Source organism: Mesoplodon mirus, assembly GCF_964341445.2.
Source record: "Mesoplodon mirus genome assembly, chromosome: 19".
Lineage (NCBI taxonomy): Eukaryota > Metazoa > Chordata > Mammalia > Artiodactyla > Ziphiidae > Mesoplodon > Mesoplodon mirus.
In genome coordinates, this window is record NC_138995.1 from 30856053 (window position 1) to 30876932 (window position 20880).

At 40.1% G+C, this 20880-nt stretch overlaps 1 protein-coding gene across 1 annotated transcript in view; it reads right to left on the reverse strand.

The window, feature by feature from the left end:
* Positions 1 to 20880, reverse strand: part of FTO (FTO alpha-ketoglutarate dependent dioxygenase) — a 372431-nt gene that overhangs the window by 259626 nt on the left and 91925 nt on the right. Inside the window, exons 2-3 of the mRNA XM_082607937.1 lie at positions 17030 to 17107; positions 2854 to 3481 (exon numbers count right to left, since the gene is read on the reverse strand). Coding sequence (XP_082464063.1) covers positions 2854 to 3481; positions 17030 to 17107 — 706 coding nt within the window. The remainder of the gene's footprint in view (positions 1 to 2853; positions 3482 to 17029; positions 17108 to 20880) is intronic.

Consider the following 20880-nt stretch of genomic DNA (forward strand, 5'->3'; position numbering starts at 1 on the left):
CACTCCCATTCTCCCTGCCTCAGTGTTTTCATCTGTAAAATGAGAGGCTGAACTAGTTGAGTTCAAAAGTCCCTTCCGGATCTGACATTTCATCATTTCATCATTATAACCACCGGAGCACACCTTACTTCACCTATCCTCTCAAGGCAAGAAGGGTACTTGATTCACCTTTGGCGTTTCCATACTGTCTAGAACAGCTACCGGAACCTCCCTTAGCCACTGTTCAACCAACATGTTCAAGGATGCAGAAAACAGTACAGTTGTCTGAAATTTCCATTCTCTTTGCCCCCTTTAGGCCCTTCCCAACCCCATTCATGATTTTCACTGAAATGGTTCCCTTCGAGCTCACCCTTACCATACCTCTGGCGGGATTCTAAAGAGGCCAGAGAATTAAACATAGCACTTGTCACCTGGAAGAAATGCACCCAGCAAAACGTTTCAAGGCACGTGTGTTTTAAACCATCTGACCCAACATGACACACACAGCCAGAGACCTAGAGAGGTTCCCTTTCCTAGTCTAATGCATCCCGGTCATCTGAGAGGAGGTACAGAAAGCTACAGCAGATGTTGTGGGGAGAGGGCAGTGAGGTGGCGGGGAGAAGGGAGAGCATCAGGACCTGCAAACAAGAGAAAGTAGAACGTTCCCGTAACCTTTCCAGAGGTGGACATTTTAAAAACCAAACTCCCACAGGTAACTATGCTGCAGGGGCAGGAAATACCTGCTCATAAGGCATTTAGCCTTAGCTAAATTCTGAAACCAGAATGTCTACATTCAAATTCTGCGTTCAAATGTCTGCGTTCAAATCCTAGTTATGCTAACTCACAGCTGTATAACCGTGGAAAAGTTCATCATCCTTCTGTGTCTCAGTTTCCTCGTCTGTAAAATGAGGATAAGAGTAGTACTTCGTTCACAGGGTTGTTGTAAAAATAAAATGGGTTAATACATGTAAAATGCTTCTACCAGTGCCTGGCACATAGTAGGTGCTCAATAAATGAGAGCTCCCAGTACTGCTATTATTATGGGATAGAGTTCTGGGAACCTCGGGGGTTAAGAGAATGAAGGAATTACCCTGCTCCTACAGATTCAAATTCTGCAGTTCCCTCATCTAGGTGATAACCGCAAGGATAAAGCTTTATGTATTTATGTATATTTGTATACTTTATCAATCTTAACTACTCCCGACCACAGAAACTATTCATTAAAAATTTTCATTCCTTTCTGCATGATATTCCAGGTTTCAAAAACTATTTGATCACCCACGCTCTGAAGTACAATAGGACTATTAAACAGAAGGGCTGAAAGTCTGTGGGAGCACAAAGACATCTTTGTAGCTGTTTGAGCTATCACATACCACCACCTCGGTTTCAGAGAGTTGCCTCCTTAAGAAAGAAACTAACAAACTCCATTGTTCGTTCACATCAGAGTTCTTGGATGTGATAGTTCTTAAGTCCCTGGCAAGGCCTTATTAAAGATCAGAGGATCGCGGTTCTTTCCATTAGGACAGCATCAAATCCCCTCCAAGCAATTTTCTTGGGTCAGCATCATTATTTGAGATGCCAGGGAAACTGGTGAAATTTCTAACCGCTAAACTAGTTCCTTGTTTCCGGCCGAAGACATAAGGTAAAGTTAGAAAACATTTTAGCTATCCAGAGGAAATTTTTGAGACTGGGAAATGGTAAGATATTTAGAGAGAGCCAGGAGAGTTTCTTATTTAAAATCCCTTTTCCAAAACAGTCGTTTTAGTAAATAAGAGTCAAATAACAACAAAATCCAATTAAAAACTAGCTTTCAGAAAACACTGACCCTTAAAAGTTCCAGTTGATTCCCTGATGGGATATCTATCGGGTTGGCCAAAAAGTTCGCTCGGGTCTTTCCACACGATGTTACGGAAAAACCCAAACGAACTTTTTGGCCAACCCAACAGAACTCTGCTTTTCCAAGCACCTTTTAATAAACAAGAAGAGATTAAACAGGCAAAAGAGCCAATATTACATCTTGTATTCCTTTGCCAAATGATCAGGCAGAGAAAGTGAGCAATGGTCACTCTGTCTTTGATGTGTTCACCTACCTTTTTTATAACCCTATTCTGAAAAGCAATGGGGACCTTAAACACACACAACCTGAGCAAGCAAAGAAGGAAAATTTGGGCAGGCCATTAAAAAGGTAGCCTGTGACCTCTGTTCCAAGGGCACCAGATTTCAGAAACTGCAAGAAGGAGTTGGCCACAGCAACCCTCTCAGGACTAAAACTGCAGAACTGAGGGGGGGCGGGGGCTGGAGAGTTTCCTGAAAATAGAGGCCTGTCGGCTTATAAAACCCACCTCAGCTGCTTCTGGCGAGTAAGGACAGTAGTCAAAACTGTAGGAAGCCAAGAACAAGTCCACATTTGACAAATCACTCCCTTCAAGACAGTGATGTCGACCGTAATAAGATATTTTGGCAAGGCTGGAAATGTACACCTGTGGGAATCTGGAAGTTTTTGACAGATTTTTGTTTTCCCGGCCCTTTATCAGCAAGTTAATTATAGCACCTGTACGATCTATTCTGAGCTTTAGAGAAAGGCAGTTGGCTGTGTGAAACCAAGATGCTGCTCTCCTGGGCCTGGAAAAGACAATGACAGTAGTGCTTACGCATGAAAATATGCTACCTGAGCACAATATAACGATGAGCCAGACAGCACAGCTGGATGAGAAAGAGGCATATTCTGTAGATACATGGGCGTGGCAAACCTTAGAAGGACACACAACACCTATGTACACAAACACACACACACATGACCACATATATCTCCAGAGCCTGTGCAACTCTGGTCCTGTTACGTTCGGGGCTGCTTCTTCACAGAGCAGACTGTACCTTCACAGCTATAACTGTACACTGCCACCGCTGACCTGTCCACCAGATTTTCATCGTGATGCCAGCTCACAGCCATTTTCCCCATGCCAAAGTACGGTTCCTCTTTCAGGTATGGCATTTTCGGAGGATCCATGAAATTCAACAAAGTTACGTTGTAGGCTGCTCGGTTCTTCATGTCTATCTCGTCTTGTCCGTCAAAGGATGACCCCATGCCAACCCTGGGGAAATCCGGACCTATACACACTGGCACGGCATCGATATTGGCTTTCTCCTTAGCAGCGAGTTCTTCCAAAGCCTGGATGGTCTCTACCTGCAGGTAGTCGTTGAGCTTGAGGAAGGTTTGACAGGCGGCAGCTACTTCGGCCTCGTGGTACTTTGCGTCAGAGCCTTTCACTGGCCAGGGTACCGTAAAGAGCCTGGTGTTCAGGTACTTGTAGGTGCAGCCGGGGTTACCAATGAGGATGCGAGAGACTGGAGTGAGCAAATCTTTGCCTTGGATCCTCACCAGGTCCCGAAATAAGCAGCCGTGCTTGTGCAGCGTGAGAAACGCTTCTTGAACCTCTTTATGGAGCTCCTCAGGGATGCTGGCGGCTTCTCGGAGAATTAGTTTAGGATATTTCAGCTGCCACTAAAACAAAAGTGAAGCAAAATATGCATTTATGGATAGCTATAATTTTACTATTTCCAAAAGTATGTGTTTCTTTGTAAGCTTTAGGAGAAAAAAAGACTGTCGGGGGGTATTTCCAAACAGGATTCATACCTCTCTAGCCTAAAATAGAAAACTAAATAAAACAAAAGTCATCAACTCTCCAGCCAAGAGTTTTCAGTCCAAGCTCGAACAATTGAAAACAATTATAAACAAAATGATAATCATTTGGTCTTTGGTCTCCCCAGCTCCCGCTATGACCACTTCTCCCCAACCTCAACCTGTCTTCCAGCCTTCAGTCCTCCAAAAAACACATTATTCATTAACTGCTTGATACCTATTTTTTAAGTGTTTACTGTGTGCTGTGTACTCTTCTAAATGATTTATACACAGTAACTCATTTACTTCTTACAACTTTACGTGGCAGTACTATTATTATCTCCAGTTCATAGATGAGAATACTGAAGCAGAGAGACATTCTAAAAACTTGCCCAAAGTCACACATAGCTGAGAAATAGGAGAGCTGGCATTTGAAGCCCCGGGGCCCCAGAGTCAAGCTCCAGAGCATGAGTTCTCAACCACAAGATTGCACGGCCTCTCAGTAAATGACCAACTGGTTTCTGCTTCAACGCTTCCACGGAAGGAGAAATGACTTCACTTTGCAAGTTACGACACTGAGTCCCATGAACACAACAGCCGTGATAATTTTGTTCCCAGCTATACTACTAGTGCCCAGAATGTACTTGGTAAATGCTGGATGGATGAATAAATGAATGAATGAATGAGGTATCCCACTGCAATTTAGAAAGTTGTAATAATTCTATTGGTGTCACTGGAGGAGAGTACTATAAGATAATGCCCTCCTCTAATACAGAAATACAGGGATTTATCGATGCAGTTTAGGACTTCATTAACTTTTCAGCTACCACTTCTGGCTCTAACATGTGAATTGGCATCAAGCCAGAGTTCCCTGATTCTACCCAGTGAAACTGAGCTTTTTTAAAACCGAAGCACAGGATTTCACATTTACCCCTATAAAGTGTAACCTGACTGGTACCTTTTTAGTATTGTGCTGCCTACCAGTTTTGACACTTTTCTTCTATATCTTCATTCAATAATCGTTCATATGATAAACAGGGCAAGACCATTATTCTTCCATACATTTTTTATTCATTCAACTATGTCTACAGAGCACCTACCAAACACTAGACAGAGATAAGGTTCCTGTCCTCATAGAGCTTTCTACCAAATCAGGTAAATAAAGAAAAGCAATCCCAAGTTGTGTTAAGCACTGGGACAGAAACAAACCAGTGGAAAATCTGTCATTAGAGTAGGAAACTCTCACTTGGAGCTGGCGTTTAGGCTGAGCTCTTCAGGAAGAGAAGGCACCAGCCACATGATGAACTAGAGAAAGACCTTCCAAGAAAAGGGACCAGAAAATCCAAAGGCACTGAGGATGGGGACCAGCCCATTCTAGAGACAAAAAGAAGAGCAGTTTTACCAGAGCAGAAGAGCCAAAGGCAGAGTGACATGCAATGAAGATGAAGAAGAAGGCAGAGCTGGATCACACAGCGCCTGGCAGGTCAAAGTAAGGAATCTGGATTTGACTCCAGATTCAGTGCAGTGGAGGATTTCAAAGGGCGAAGAGCAATTTGATGTACATTTTATAAAAACCACTCAGTTAAAATATTGGGCATGGATTGGAAAGAGGCAAATGTCAAAGTGGAAAATTCCATCAGCTGCTATTACAACCATCCAGGAGAAAAGTGATGACGGTCTGAAATAGAAACAGAAATAAACAGACAGGTAAAATACGTATTTTATAGGCAGAGCAAATAGACACAATATGAATTAGATGTGAGGGAGGAGGAAGGGAAAGAAATTACAGATGACTTCCAGATCTCTGGACTTAATAACTGAATAAACAATTCACTATTTTTTAATTTATTTATTTTATTTACTATTTTTTATTTTTGGTTGCATTGGGTCTTTGTTGCTGTGCACCGTCTTTCTCTAGCTGTGGCGAGCGGGGGCTACTCTATGTTGTGGTGCGAGGGCTTCTCATTGCGGTGGCTCCTCTTGTTGTGGAGCACGGGCTCTAGAGCGCAGGCTCAGTAGTTGTGGCGCAGGGCTTAATTGGTCCACGGCATGTGGGATCTTCCCGGACCAGGGCTCGAACCCATGTCCCCTGCATTGGCAGGTGGGTTCTTAACCACTGCACCACTAGGGAAGCCCTACTATTTTTTAAAATAAGAAAGACTGGGGCAAAACAAAACAGGTAGAAGAACAGGAGGGAACGAGGAGCTCCATTTTGAAGCTGTAGCCATGAAGATGGCAACGAAATCTTCAGATGGAGATGAGGAGGCATCTGGAGCCCAGAGGAGACAGTGGGGCTAGGGAAGTCAAGGTGGGAGCTGTCAGCACGGCACACAGTTGACCTGGGAATGGCTGAGATCTCCTAGGGGAACAGCACAAACATAGAAGCGAACCCAAAGCCATTTTCTGAGTCACAGAGGAAGGCTCAATAGAGGAAACCTTTGAGGTGGAAAGCCAGGAGAGTGTATTATCGCAGAAGCCGATGGAGAGGAGCATCTCAAGAAGGATGCAAGAGTCAGCTATGTCAGCTGCCCCTGAGAAGCCAAGTGAGATGGGGACAGAAATTATCCACTAGATTGGGCAGCACGGAAATCACTGATGACAATGACAAGGGCAACTTCAGCAGAGTGAGGGGGGTGAGAGTCGGATGGGACTCAGCTGATGATGGAACGAAAGAGGAGGCGGTGGAGATGGCATTTATATATCTGTTGGCATGGTTTTGCTATGAAAGGGAAGAGAAAAATGGAGCTGTTGATGCAAGGGAACGCTAGACCAAGGGACAATCTTTAACAGTGGAAGACGGAAGGGTACTCTAGGGTTTGTCAGCATACTCATGGGAATGATACCAGAAGAAGAGGTTGATGGTACAGAAGAGACGGTGATTAACCACAGAAGCAAAGTCCTTGAGTCTCTCAAGCAGGGGGATAACTATGTGAGGCTGGAAATTCAGGGAAGGTTTCTTTGAGAAAGTGACCAGGAGGATACAAAGGACCTGCCAGGTATGGAGTTTGGGGGGAAAGCCTGCCTTGAAGATGAAGTACTGAACTGCTGGGCCCTTGAGGCTGATAGGAAAAGAAGCAGATGTGGTCAGAGGTGAGAGGGACATGAGTTATCAGTGAAAAAAAATTTTTTTTGAATACTTTCCCATATCATTATTATTGTTTTATTTTTAGAGTATTGTTTTCAATGTTAAGGTATTTACATGTGATACTCATATGGTTATGTGAATTTCCCAGGTCCTTGGAGTTATAATTCCCCTGTATTAAATATATCTTCACTAGTCTCCAGGCCCAGACTATACTGAACAATAGCAGCAAGAGTGTATGTATATGTGTCTGTATTATTTCCAGGCTTCTTCCTCTCTCAGTCCCAGAGGGAGTATGTTTCAAAACCAAGTTCTTGGGAATTATCTTACTTTTCTTTAATATTTTATACTAAGGATTATTTAAAGAACACTGGAATTGTTAAGAAAGTACGGAGAAATTTCCTTTTAATCACTGCTGCTAGTTAGATGTGCCTTCAAGTATACTGAGGCCTCAGGGACCTGCTCCGAGAATCGCCAGTTTAGCGACAAAATTAGAGTTACTGCTCATGGCTCCAGAATGTTCTGTCTCTTGCTTACTAGATTATATTGCACTCTTCATGAGTTGTGTAAACAGAGAGTATATTTCTGTCTCTGTTGTTCTACTGGGATGAAAGAGGTATAGAAACCAGAAATCCTAAATGGATCCCTGGTGGTCTCAATGACAGTTGATAGTGGTGCCACCTAACTCTGCTTTTTGTCACGTTATGATCACACACCTCACACAGGCACTCTGAGAAGCAGGGCAGTCCTACTATGCTTTCCTAGTAAAGTCATTTTCCCACATGCAGACCTGACTAACTCATTTCTCTTCTTTTACTTCCTCAAACTTACTGCATCCTTTCTACTATTTCTTGCATTCTGGATCTGGCAGAATAGGCTAGACGATGCTGTAGTAGCAACCCTCAAATCTCAGTGGCTTCACCCAACAATATTTCTTGTTCACTTCACATATTATTTGTGGGTTGGCAGAGAGTCACTACCCATTAAAGTAGTAACGCAGGGGTCCAAGCAGCCACCAGATGGTTACAATGCAAACGGAAAAAGAGTGTGCTGGAGGGCCTGGCACTGGCAATGAAACTCCAGGCTAGAAGTGATGGCTATCATTTTTCATTGGACAGAAATAGTCACGTGTTTCATCGAATATGAGAGGGCCCAGAACTGTAATTCTACTTTGGGACCCAAAAGCTGGGTGACAGGGGAGGGATGGAGAACCATTTAGCAAACAGCCCTAATGATCGGCACACATTCTTAGCTAGTGATTCGTTTATTTTCACTTAAGTGTCCCTCCTTCACCCCTGAAAGACCCCCTGAAACTCAGTCATCTACCTATTATCAAATTTACAATCTTATCTGAATTTAAATCTGCTTTCTCCTTCCAGCCTATTCCAGTATAGGAAGGATCTTTTCTCCCATCCAAATGTTTCTGATCTTATACTCCCGTCAGTAACAAATTTTGAGCATATACAGTAGTGTCCAAATCTTTAGCAATTGGCTCTCTGGGGGAAAAAAAAAAAATCAGCCTTGATTTTTAGTGTTTCCTGATTTCTTTGATGTAATTATATAGATTTATATCAACAGAAAAAAATCACACATAAATTGAGAAGGCTCTCAATTAAATACAGAAAAAAAAACCTTAACTGCACCAGGTCAGAAAAAACACAACTTAACATTATATTTGTATTATATTACATTTAGTTTAGTTTTACCTATCAAGTTTGCAAAACACAAAATTTTATCATGGTAATACACATTGTTGCTGAGAACAAAATCAAATACTCTGATAGTCTGCAATTAGGAAGGCAAATTATTACAACCTTGCTTAAGGCCAATTGGACAAGATCTATCAGAACCTAAACATGTTCATATCTTTTCATCTAGTTATTCTACTTCCAAGAATTTGTCATAGGGAAATAATCAGAGAAATGTACCAAGACTATAAGGATATTCACCATACTGTTGTCTATAATAATTAAAAACTGAAAACCACCAAAATGCCCAAAGAGAGGAAAATGGTACATTCATGTGATGAAATACTAACGTAACACATTTTAGAAGAATTTTTATATGTTTTATGAAAAATGTTAAGTAACAAACTACTGCGATACAAGAAATCAGTAACGAGATACTTAGACAATAGGGTCGTAGTTTCATAAAAAGAAAAAAAAAGTATATATGTAAATACTCACAGAAAAGAAGATTTGGAAAAAAAATACAGCCAAAAGTTTCTGGTGGTTATCTCTGGGTAATGTACTTGGGTGTAATTTTAATTTTCTTCTTTAGACATCTGTATAATTTTCAAATTTTCCAAAATAAATGTAGAATACTTTTTAAATCAGAAAAGATGTTACATTAGAAAATTCTTAATTTCATGACATCTTTCGTATGTGCCAAGAGATTCTTTCTGATGACTCTAAATTTTAAAAAAATTTCAAGATAACTTCTGGTACTGTCTAAATGTGACTTGGAATGTTGCTCAGTGCTCTATCTAGGAAATTTTGATTTTACCACAGGGAACACCAATAACTGGATAATTTTGTCATAATCTCCAAAAACTGCAAGAGAGAAAATCCCCAAGCCTAAATGCCCTTTATTGTATATAAAGTTATTAGATTAGTGCCTGGCACATAAAAGTGCCACGTGGCGTTTGTTAAATTTTTCTTTAAAGACAACAACAGGTAACTCTGGAAAAGAAATGAACATTAAATAATATTAGTTCACCCTGTCAAACAAATAAGTTCACTTTCCATTTTGGACAGGTACAGGTAGAACATCAGATATCACATGATAATTTGGAACAGCTGTTGGCACATTTTCAAATATGTTAGAATTTTTTTTTTGTTTAATCCCATTAAAGTTTTTCCAGGGAGTATACAGTCATGCAATTATATTAGTAGTTGTCTGGTCACATAATATATTTCTTGAGCTCTACAAAAGATTCTATGACATAAATGACGATTATATAGTTTAATAAGTATTTGGAAAGGTATATTTTTTAATTGAAGTAGAGTTGATTTACAATGTTGTGTTAGTTTCAGGTACACAGCAAAGTGAATTCAGTTATACATATATATGTATATATTCTTTTTCAGATTATTTTCCATTATAGGTTATTACAAGATATTGAATATAGTTCCCTGTGCTATACAGTAGGTCCTTGCTGTTTATCTGTTTTATATATAGTGGTGTGTATCTGTTAATCCCAAACTCCTAATTTATCCCTCCCCCACCCACTTCCCACTTTGGTAACCATAAGTTTGTTTTCTATGTCTGTGAGTCTATTTCTGTTTTGTAAATTGGAATGGTATTTTAGATATAAATTGCTAACATGCCAAGCCTTTATCAATGGCTAAAAGATACAGAATGTTAGCTTCTCTGGAGAATAAGCTTTATTTTCTACCTAGTTTAAACCATTATATAAAAATTCTACCTCCTCCTCTCACATGAAGAGATGGTTCTGAAACAATTTCATCGTATGGAGAAGCCAGACATGGCATTAAATGAATAAGATACCAGTTTACAGGAGGCTCACCTAAATGAAGCCCAATGGAACTCAACCTTTCAGAGAGTGAAATAAAATTTAAAATCTTCAAGTGACCCAGGAAATGCACTTCATGTAAGTGCTAGGATACTCTGATTTCACGGGAGTATATTTCTAATCTGGCTGTTAACAGATTTTGCTGGTTAACATACTTTATATTTTGCACTCTATAGAAATTCGCACTGTATCAGTCATCATATTTTCTATATAATTCTCATTGTAAATTGCTTATGACTTGGCAGCCATCCCAAGACAAATGGGCTAGACACTTATTTGGCCTAGCTCCCAGCTGCAAGATGCTGAGCTGTCTCCCAAAAGAAGCAGGCACTCTTCCCAAGTCACTGCCCAGGCCTTGCTACAGCTCTCACAAGGAGTCTCGTGATCATGTGTCATGTGCTACAAAGTGACACAAAATGTGTGTTCACTCATTCATTCAGTAGTTCATTTTTTGTTTATGGAAAATTTATGGAATATCCATTTGTACCAAACACTGTATAAGTGCCGTAAGTATAATGATAAAAACAAGTTAGGTTCCGTTCCATAGCATTTCATAGTTTAACAGTAGAAACAGAAATAGGAACCAGGAGTTAGAGATTTAAGACTTCTCACAACAGAAGTATGAATACACTAGTATGGGAGCAGGGACTAAATTATTAGGAAGGGAGTCTGGACAATTCTCATTTATTGAATACATATTTATCGAGCACATATTATTTGCAAAGCACAAGGTGCTGGAAATACGGAGAAAGCAAAACTTCTGTATGCTCTCTGGGAGCTCATATTTATATATATAGTATAAGTATATAGTATACATAGTTCATTCTATACATGTATATATATATAGAATTTTACTTATTTAATATTTACTTATTTGTTTAATGAAATATATTTGCTTTATATTTTACATTGTGTATTGTTATATTACTGTGTATTGATGTATTTTAGATTGTGATATGTGCTACGGAGAAAAACAAACCCAAGTAAGTAAGATAGCAGTGCCAGGGGTGATTGTCGCTATTTTACACAGGATGGGCAGAGAAGGCCTCTGATGAGGTGACATCTGAGCTTAGAAAGGCAAGAAATGAGCACACAAGCCCTGCAGATACCTGGGGGGAAGAGAGTTCCAGGCTGAGGGAACATTAAGTGCAAAGGCCTTGGGGCAAGAGTGTGCTTGGTTTATTCCAGGAAGAGCAAGAATGCCAGAGTGGGAAGAGGAGGAGGTGGGGAGAAGCAGGAAATGAGGGAAGAGAAGCAGTCAGGAGCCAGATCTTGCCCTGCTTTGTAAGTGACTGTCAGGGCCTAGGCTTTTACTCTGCAAAGATGGGAAGCCACTGAAGGGCTCTGAGCAAGTCTAGTGAGCTGATAAATGTTTTAAGAAGAACACTACTACGGATGCTATGTTAAAACAGTCTGGAGAAGAAGTTAGGCACGGCAACCAACTGAGAAAGAGAGGGTGGTAGCTTTGGCCACAGTGTACACGGCAGAGGTAGTGAGAAGCGTTCCAATTTTTAATATATTCTGAAAGTTACACAAGTGGGACTTCCTGGTATCATCACAGAAGGGACTGTATTGAAACAAAGTCTTTAAGGATGAGTAGATACTCACCAGACAGAAAAGGGGATGTGGGTACTCTAGACTCAGGGGACAAAACGTACAAGGGCATGAAAAGATGACAGACACAGCAAAGCCAAGGTGTAGTGAGAAACTCTGTATGACAGGAGTTTGAGGCTGGACACTATGTCAGGCAATGGGGTGGAGACTAGACCAGGGAGGTTGTTCGGGGCCATACAGTCAATGGCCTTGTAGGGTATGCAGAGGAGTTTGAACTTGACCTCAGAGGCAAGAGAGACCCAACAAAATTTACAAAGCAAGGAGTGACTAATCTGCCATATTTATCGGAACACAATTCTGATGGCGTTGGGGCGGGCACAAGGAACACCAACTAGGAGACTCTTAAAACTGTGCTTGTGGGGCTTCCCTGGCGGCGCAGTGGTTGAGAGTCCGCCTGCCGACGCAGGGGACATGGGTTCGTGTCCCGGTCCGGGAGGATCCCACGTGCCGCGGAGTGGCTGGGCCCGTGAGCCATGGCCGCTGAGCCTGCGCGTCTGGAGCCTGTGCTCCACAACGGGAGAGGCCACAACGGTGAGAGGCCCGCGTACCGCAAAAAAAAAAAAAAATAAAATAAAATAAAATAAATAAATAAAATGGAGTTTTAAAAACAACCTGCCTCAGAGGGTTGTGATAAGATTTGAATGAGCAAATACATATAAAGCACTAAGGACAAGCTGGCAGATGGAAAGCACAAAACGGGGAATGCTGAGGAGGGTGGCACTGTCTCAGGATAAGAGGGGTAGCACTCCTATATCTGGAATCCAGAGGTTGTTTTCTATGTAATTGCTTCCCTTGTGCTCTATAGTAAACCAACAGAGGTCCTCTCTGCTCTTCTGCTTTGAGTTGTTGCTGTTGTTGTTTTCTTTCATTGGTTTTCTCTACGACCTTATCAGAAGAAACCAAAAAACTTCTCTGAAGGCATTGTGAATTTGAGCACAGTATACTGGGAAGCATACGGTATAGCAGAAAGAGCCTGGGTCTTCAGAGTCAACAAATATGGGCTTGAACTCAAGCTCTGCCAGACGTGTAAAATAGGAATGACAGTATCTACCTTAAACACCCTGAGTCTGAAGAAGAGTAGCTGCTGAATATATATTTGTGGAATGAATGAATGAGGCTGCTGTGAGGATGAAATGTGACAGCCTTAATCCAACACTGAGCACAGTCCCTGGCACCTCGTAAGGGTCAATAAACAGACCCAATATGGACCCTGCAAAAGGTCTTGTTTTTGTGACTGGCAGCTGGGTTGGCATTCCTGCGGCTAGGACCTGTTTAAGGGACCCAATGTCAGGTCTAAACTTTTTATTTATTCATGTCATTAAAAAGTATTTTTACTTCATCTTTTAAGAGAACAGATTTACTTTACAAAGGTTTGGTTGAAGCACTCCCTTATTATAAGGTGCACTTAAAGTGATTGGATATTGGTATCAGGTTTGTTGTGGGTGTTACTAGCAAGATAAAAGTGAAGCCTTTAAAATAAACTCAAAATGGATTAGAGACCTAAATGTAAGACTGGACACTATAAAACTCTTAGAGGAAAACATAGGAAGAACACCCTTTGGCATAAATCACAGCAAGATCTTTTTTGACCCACCTCCTAGAGTAATGGAAATAAAAACAAAAATAAACAAATGGGACCTAATGAAACTTAAAAGCTTTTGCAAAGGAAACTACAAACAACGAAAAAACAACCCTCAGAGTGGGAGAAAATATTTGCAAACGAACCAATGGACAAAGGATTAATCTCCAAAATGTATAAACAGTTCATGCAGCTCAATATTAAAAAAACAAACAACCCAATCCAAAAATGGGCAGAAGACCTAAATAGACATTTCTCCAAAGGAGACATACAGATGGCCAAGACACACATGAAAAGATGCTCAACATCACTAATTATTAGAGAAATGCAAATCAAAACTACAATGACGTATCACCTCACACCAGTTACAATGGGCGTCATCAGAAAATCTACAAACAGCAAAAACTGGAGAGGGTGTGGAGAAAAGGGAACCCTCTTGCACTGTTGCTGGGAATGTAAATTCATACAGCCACTATGGAGAACAGTATGGAGGTTCCTTAAAAAACTAAAAATAGAATTACCATATGACCCAGCAATCCCACTACTGGGCATATCCTGAGAAAGCCATAATTCAAAAAGGCAAATGCACCCCAATGTTCATTGCAGCAGTATTCCCAATAGCCAGGTCATGGAAGCAACCTAAATGCCCATTGACAGACGAATGAATAAAGAAGATGTGGTACATATATACAGTAGAATATTACTCGGCCATAAAAAGGAATGGAACTGGGTCATTTGCAGAGATGTGGATGGATCTAGAGACTGTCCTACAGAGTGAAGTAAGTCAGAAAGAGAAAAATAAATATCATATATTAACGCATATATATGGAACCTAGAAAAATGGTACAGATGAACTGGTTTGCAAGGCAGAAGGAGAGACACACGTGTAGAGAACAAACATATGGACACCAAGGGGGGAAAGTGGCAGGGCAGTGGTGGTGGTGGGATGAATTGGGAGATTGGGATTGACATATACACATTAATATGTATAAAATGGATAACTAATTAAGAACCTGCTGTATAAAAAAATAAATAAAATAAGATTCAAAAATTTTTTTTAAAGTGAAGCTTTGAGAGTTGTTCTGTTTGCCTTGGAGTCTCCTTTTGTGGCTCAGCGTATGGCTGGCTCACAGCACCTGGGCTATCCTTGGTGTTTAATTGTTCTTGAACTACTTTCACCATACAAAAGCTAAAAAGGCTCAGAAGTTGCTTTATAATAATGTGCATTACCATGTACCAGAAAGCTCCTATCTATGAAAATATTAGCAAGGATTTAAGAACTGATTACATTTGGGGGGTTTACCTGTTTTAAGGATACTTTTTAAAATTATTTTTTTCCTGATTACAAAATACATGTTCATTTAGATAATTTGGAAAACTAGAAAAGCTCAAAAGAGAAAAGTCTACCAGTCTGGGATATTACATTTCTGTATCAGTCCCTCAGATTGTTCTAGAGGCCACCCCCCTGGGGAGGAGTATTTGTGTGTAAAACAAAATTAAAATCACACCAGATATTATTATATGTCTTGCTTTTTAAATGAGCTAATGCATACATTAATTCATTCACCCATTCAAGCAAACTAATTAAATACCTACTAGGTGCCAGGCCCTATATACAGTACAGAGAATGAGGGAGAGGAGCATATAAAATCATTACAATAACCTGAGATAATTAAGGTACACATGAAGTACTACAAATGCACACAAGAGGGAGCAGAGACAACCTCTGGGCTATAGACGTGTCAGGGAAGCATCCTACAGGAGATGACATGTGAGCTGTTACTAATAACAGGTAACACAGAAGTTCTCCAAGGAAGGAATATGGAAAGGACGTAGCAGGAAGACCCAAAATATAATACTGCACAGCTAGTCTGAGCTACTGCCAAAACCAGTGTGGGTAAAAAGGTAAAAAAATGGGGAAGACGAGGCTGGAAATGCAGGAGTCGGGCAACAGACAGCCATTGTGGGATTTGAAGCAGAAGGTTGACATGCTTGGATTTATGTTTTGGTTTAAAAAAAAAAAAAAGTCTACTACAGCTTTAAGGATTAAGAAAGAGGGGCAGGGCTTCCCTGGTGGCGCAGTGGTTGAGAGTCCGCCTGTCGACGCAGGGGATGCAGGTTCGTGCCCCGGTCCGGGAGGATCCCACATGCCGCGGAGCGGCTGGGCCCGTGAGCCATGGTCGCTGAGCCTGCGCGGCCGGAGCCTGTGCTCCGCAACGGGAGAGGCCACAACGGTGAGGCCCGCGTACCGCAAAAAAATTAATTAATTAAAAAAAAAAAAAAAGAAAGAAAGAGGGGCAAAGAAAACTAGAGCAATCCATAAAAGGGCTGACCAGGTGAAAGGTAGTGAAGTTCTAATGACAATGGAGATGACAGATGATGTCCTGGAACTGAGAATGCAAGGGAGACCTGGGATTCTAGATGGGTAAGCTCATTCTTTCTTCTTTCCATGGTTACTGAGAATCAGCTATATGCACGACAAGCATATGCTAGGTGCTGGAGAAACCAAGCTGATGTGGCCCAATTCTTATACCCCAAGAGCTAACATTCTGGTAGGAAAGAAGAGATGAAAAGGTACTATTTTTACTGCTCAGCATGCCTTTCTTTCCTTCTTTGGAACAGGGCTCCAATTTTCCTTTGGGAAAACCATCCATCTCTGACTCACACTCCATGCAATGTGAGTGGGAATGGTCATACTCCAACCCTACTCCAAGAGTGGGTGCAGAAACTAGGCCAGGCAAACAGGAGCATCTCACTCCCCTGAACACAGTGACTGATTCAGGGATAGGCACATGCCTCTAACCAGGCCAACGAGATCGTTACTGGGGGAATCAGACAGACCAGGAAAAAAGAAATCACCACCTTCTTCTAAGATCCAATGTGCTTAAGACCACATACCCCCTGGGCTGTCAGAGTCCTCCTGTACTATCAGGGGAGAGCCTATCTAGCATGCAGCCACACAGAAAAAAGCCAAGCCAAGAAACAGAAAAACAGTGATCAGATGACATCTTTCGAGAAACTGGATTCGGCCATGTGCTCCTTGACATCTAAGTTAAGTAAGTCAATAAATTCCCTTTTATGTCACAATGAATTTGTTTGTGACTTTGTCACTTGTAATTGAAAGAGTGCTGACTAATTCAGGGGGAGAGACAGAATCGCACAACTGCAATACAAGGTGATAGGTACAATCAAGTTATTTATAAGTTACAAGGAGCAAGCGGAGAGGGCAATCAATTCTATTAGTAGGTGAGGTAAGTAAAGAAACTTTCACAAAGGAGGCGATGTTTAAGTGACGTCTTGAAAACTTAGTCATCTGGCAACAGGATAAGGGGCAAAAGAATATTCTATGCAGAAGAAACAGAAGAAGCAGAGACAAGGAGTGAGGAAGAACACAGGATGCTCGGGGAAGAAAAGACAGTCGACTGTGCTAAAGCACTAAGTTCAGAGCAGAAAGCAGACTGTGCAGGAATTTATATATTCTGGGGGTGAGGAGACACTGGATGACCAACTCAGACCATTTCACCTCTCATTTAACCTCTCTAGACCACAGTGGCTTCATAGGTAAAATAAGGTAGAGCAGGAAAAAATCAGTGCAAATTGACAAATATTAAAAGACCTTACCTGCTGATAGAATTCATCATCTTTGGGGGTCAGATAAGGAAGCCAAGTGTCTTCAAGCTCTTCGAGAAGCCTCAGTTTCTGTTTAAAAATAATAATGATTACAGGTGAATATAAACTGACCCAAAACATAAGACAATCCCTTATTTTTTCCCATAAGAGACTACCCTCCAAAATTTAGCCAACTTGAATGTAGAAACTTTTCGAGAGAGAAATTAGTCAAAAGTCAATTATAAAATGCATTAATTTAATTACATGCATTTAAATTATACACCACATAAAACATTAACTTAGACATAATCATTTTATTCACTCTCACATTTCAGGAAGCAATTTGCTTCACTCTTGACATGTATCTTTAACATCAGGGTCTTTTTCTTCATCACCAGAGTCACCTTTTGAGTTATCCAATCAAACTCAAATTGAGTTATCCAATCAGTTTTCCAGAACAAATCTTTTGGTCTGTATAATCTGCTTGAGACACAGCAGTTTTCGAATCCTTACTATCACTGAAACTCTCCAACCAAGCCACAAGTATCCATTTACATAATGTCAGGGTATTTGGAGAATTTATTCATCCTGTATACATTTATTTGAGATCATATCCACTTACACATTACTTTTTAAAAGTGATCTTTCATCCCTAGAATAATTACTAAATGTATCTTGAATATCTTTGCTTCTTTTCTTTTCCAATTTGATAAAGAAATCTTTTCAAGCACCCACAACTAGTGTTATCTGAGGCCATTTCAAGCTACTATGTCTTCCAAATAGTACCCGTGCTGTTCAAACAAGGTAACTAAGAGAGGACCCCGCATTACAAAGTACTTTATAAGGAACCAAATACATACAAGATGACACCCTCCTTATGAGGGATTTTTTCAAAGAATATCTAACCTTATATTCAAGCATCTGTGATATGTGTGTGTGTGTACGTGACATATAAATAGCATATATATACGGGTACACAGACACACATACACATAGAAATCATCTATATACTATAGAAATTTTCTGAAAGAAAAAAAACAGAAAAGGCAGAAACAAATAAAACTGCAGTACAATGCGTTATTCAGGCTGTTGTCAGCCACTAAGGCACTTTTCTAAGAATTAGAAAATGGTGTGCCTTACTCTGGGTTGATGCCCCCCACTCCCTACAGCATGACTTGGAGAACACAAACTGGATTTTAGCCCCAACCTGTCCCAATGGGCACCGTCTTTATGCAGTGAACAACCTGCTCAACCAGACATGGTGGCCCTGAGAATCATCCTCTCCCACCTCTGGGCAGCCTTCTCACACTAACCCATCACAGAGTAGTCCAGAGCAAATACCCCTTCAGGGAGAACGCAGGTCCTTTCTGGATCTTTTGTATAATTATCCAAAGTGAATAAAGAAAAAAGGGAATAGAAAAATAGCAACCAGTTCACCTAAGAGAGGCAAAAGAGTAAACTTTACTCTTATGTAAAATTCTAGTCTGTTTATATAATTAAAGCTTTCTGCTTTGTCTAAAAGGTACTTTCTCATCTGTAATAAGACTGGCTTACCAATTAAACTATGAAGAGTTTTCCTTTACAAAGGACCTATAATACTAACACAAACCATTGGTTTATATAAATCATTGGTTAAGAGGTTTATCTGTTTTCCACATTAGCCATTATTTGGGACCCAGAAAGAACTAATGATGTTTTCACGCCTATACTTGCACATTTATGCACTCCATCACAAACTTAATCAAAACCTATACCTCAATTTTCACTTCAGGTTCAGGAAAGCCTGCATTTTCCTATGAATCTTTTACCAGTCCTTTCTATAGACAGAACACTTACATGCCCCCCAAAAAGTTTTAATGTTTAAAAAAATGTTAAAGGCTTGAACAATTAAAATGCACATGATACCTCAGACCTTGAGATGGCTCCACCTTACAAATACCACCTTAAAATCTCTTCGGGAGAGTCCATAAAGCTAATCTGCATATAATAGGGAACACAAAGGTACAGATTTCTATTAGGAATTACATATTCCACCTTGACCAGATTAAACAGCAAGAGATCTGTCCCAAAGATGAACAAGCAACACTGGAGGCTGAAATTCCACTTATAATAAATACTTCAGTAAAATTATTATAAAAAAACCACTTCTCAGCTCAGTTGAGGTCCAGTGCATCAGACAGACAGAAAACATTATAACCTGTAAGGCTGTATCAAGAAGATAAAAGTCTTTTTTATATATATAGTAGTCTGTATCTGTTAATCTCAAATTCCAAATTTATCCCTCCTCCTCCCTTTCCCCTTTGGTAACCATAAGTTTGTTTTCTATGACTGTGAGTCTATTTCTACTTGTAAATAAATTCATTTACATCATTTTTTTAAGATTCCACATCTAAGTGATATCATATGATGTTTGTCTTTCCCTGTCTGACTTCACTTAGTATGACAATTACTAGGTCCATCCGTGTTGCTGCAAATGGCATTATTTCATTCTTTTCTTATAGCTAAGTAATAATCTAGTGTGTGTGTGCATATATATACACATACATATATATATATACACACATATATATATACACCACATTTTCTTTATCCATTCATCTGTTGACGGACACTTAAGTTGTTTCCATGTCTTGTTATTGTAAATAGTGCTGCTATGAACACTGGGGTGCAGGTATCCGAAAGGATAAAATTCTACAAGAATGTTCCTACCATAGAGCAAGCAGAATATAAGTGGTCTTGTTCCACTGGGAATTTTAATTTTAATACTGTGAGCATTGTTATTTCTCTATGACAGGAGAGAATGGGGTCAGGAAATCACTCAACTTAAGGCCACACAGATGAAATCTGCTCTGTACATCAACATTCACAACCTGTAATTCTACTGATTAACTAATGAGATCAATTATAAATAGCACTATTTATCAACTTAAAAAGAACCTTTGGTCATATTTGCCTTGGTGAAGTCAATCAGGAATGATTATTAGATTAAACTGGTAGTTCATGAACAACACACATTTCTTAAAAATTAAGATTGCTTTATAGAAAGGCATAGTCACTTTGAGCATAACTATAGAGAAGCAAGCCCTCTCATACTCAGGAGTGCACAAGGGTACAATTCCGATGCAGGGCAACTGACAACTCCTATCGAAATTCAAATGCATTCCCTTTGATCCCAAAATCCTACTTCTAAGGATTTTAATTTCTTACTTGTACCATGTTCTGAAGAATGTACGTACAAGTTTACTCACTGGACCACTATTTGTAGACCAGAAGCTTGGAAACATATTAAAAACCACTTAGTTGCATACCTAAAAGGTTGAATTTTATGGTGTGTGAATTATATCCCAACTAAAAAAAAAAGATTAGACACAGTGCCAGTGTCCATCCACAGAGGATGGTTAAATAAACGCTGGTACATCCACACAATGAAATACAAAGCAACAGTAAACAAGACCGAGGAGGCTCCCTTTAGTGAAACAAAGAGCTCTCCAGGACGCATGGGGAAGTGAAAGGCAAGGGAAAGAATATCTGCTTGTATTTGCATAAAGAAACATAAAGGACATGTGACAAACTACGCAAGTGGTTCTCTCTCAGGGGCAGAGGTGGGAAACAACTAGAAGGAGCCAGGGATGGAGTAAGACTATACAAAGTATTTCTTTTTGTATTGCTTTGATTTTTGAACTCTGTAAACATAGTGCCTATGCAACATATTACCAATTATCAACTCAAGTATATTACCTATTAATTCTTCATGTGGAATTCAATACAAAGATGAAAATGACATGACATGAATTTTGGCTTTATATTAGACAGTGCATACTTTTGTGATGTATGATAAAGTATTTTGGGGGTAGACTTGTAGA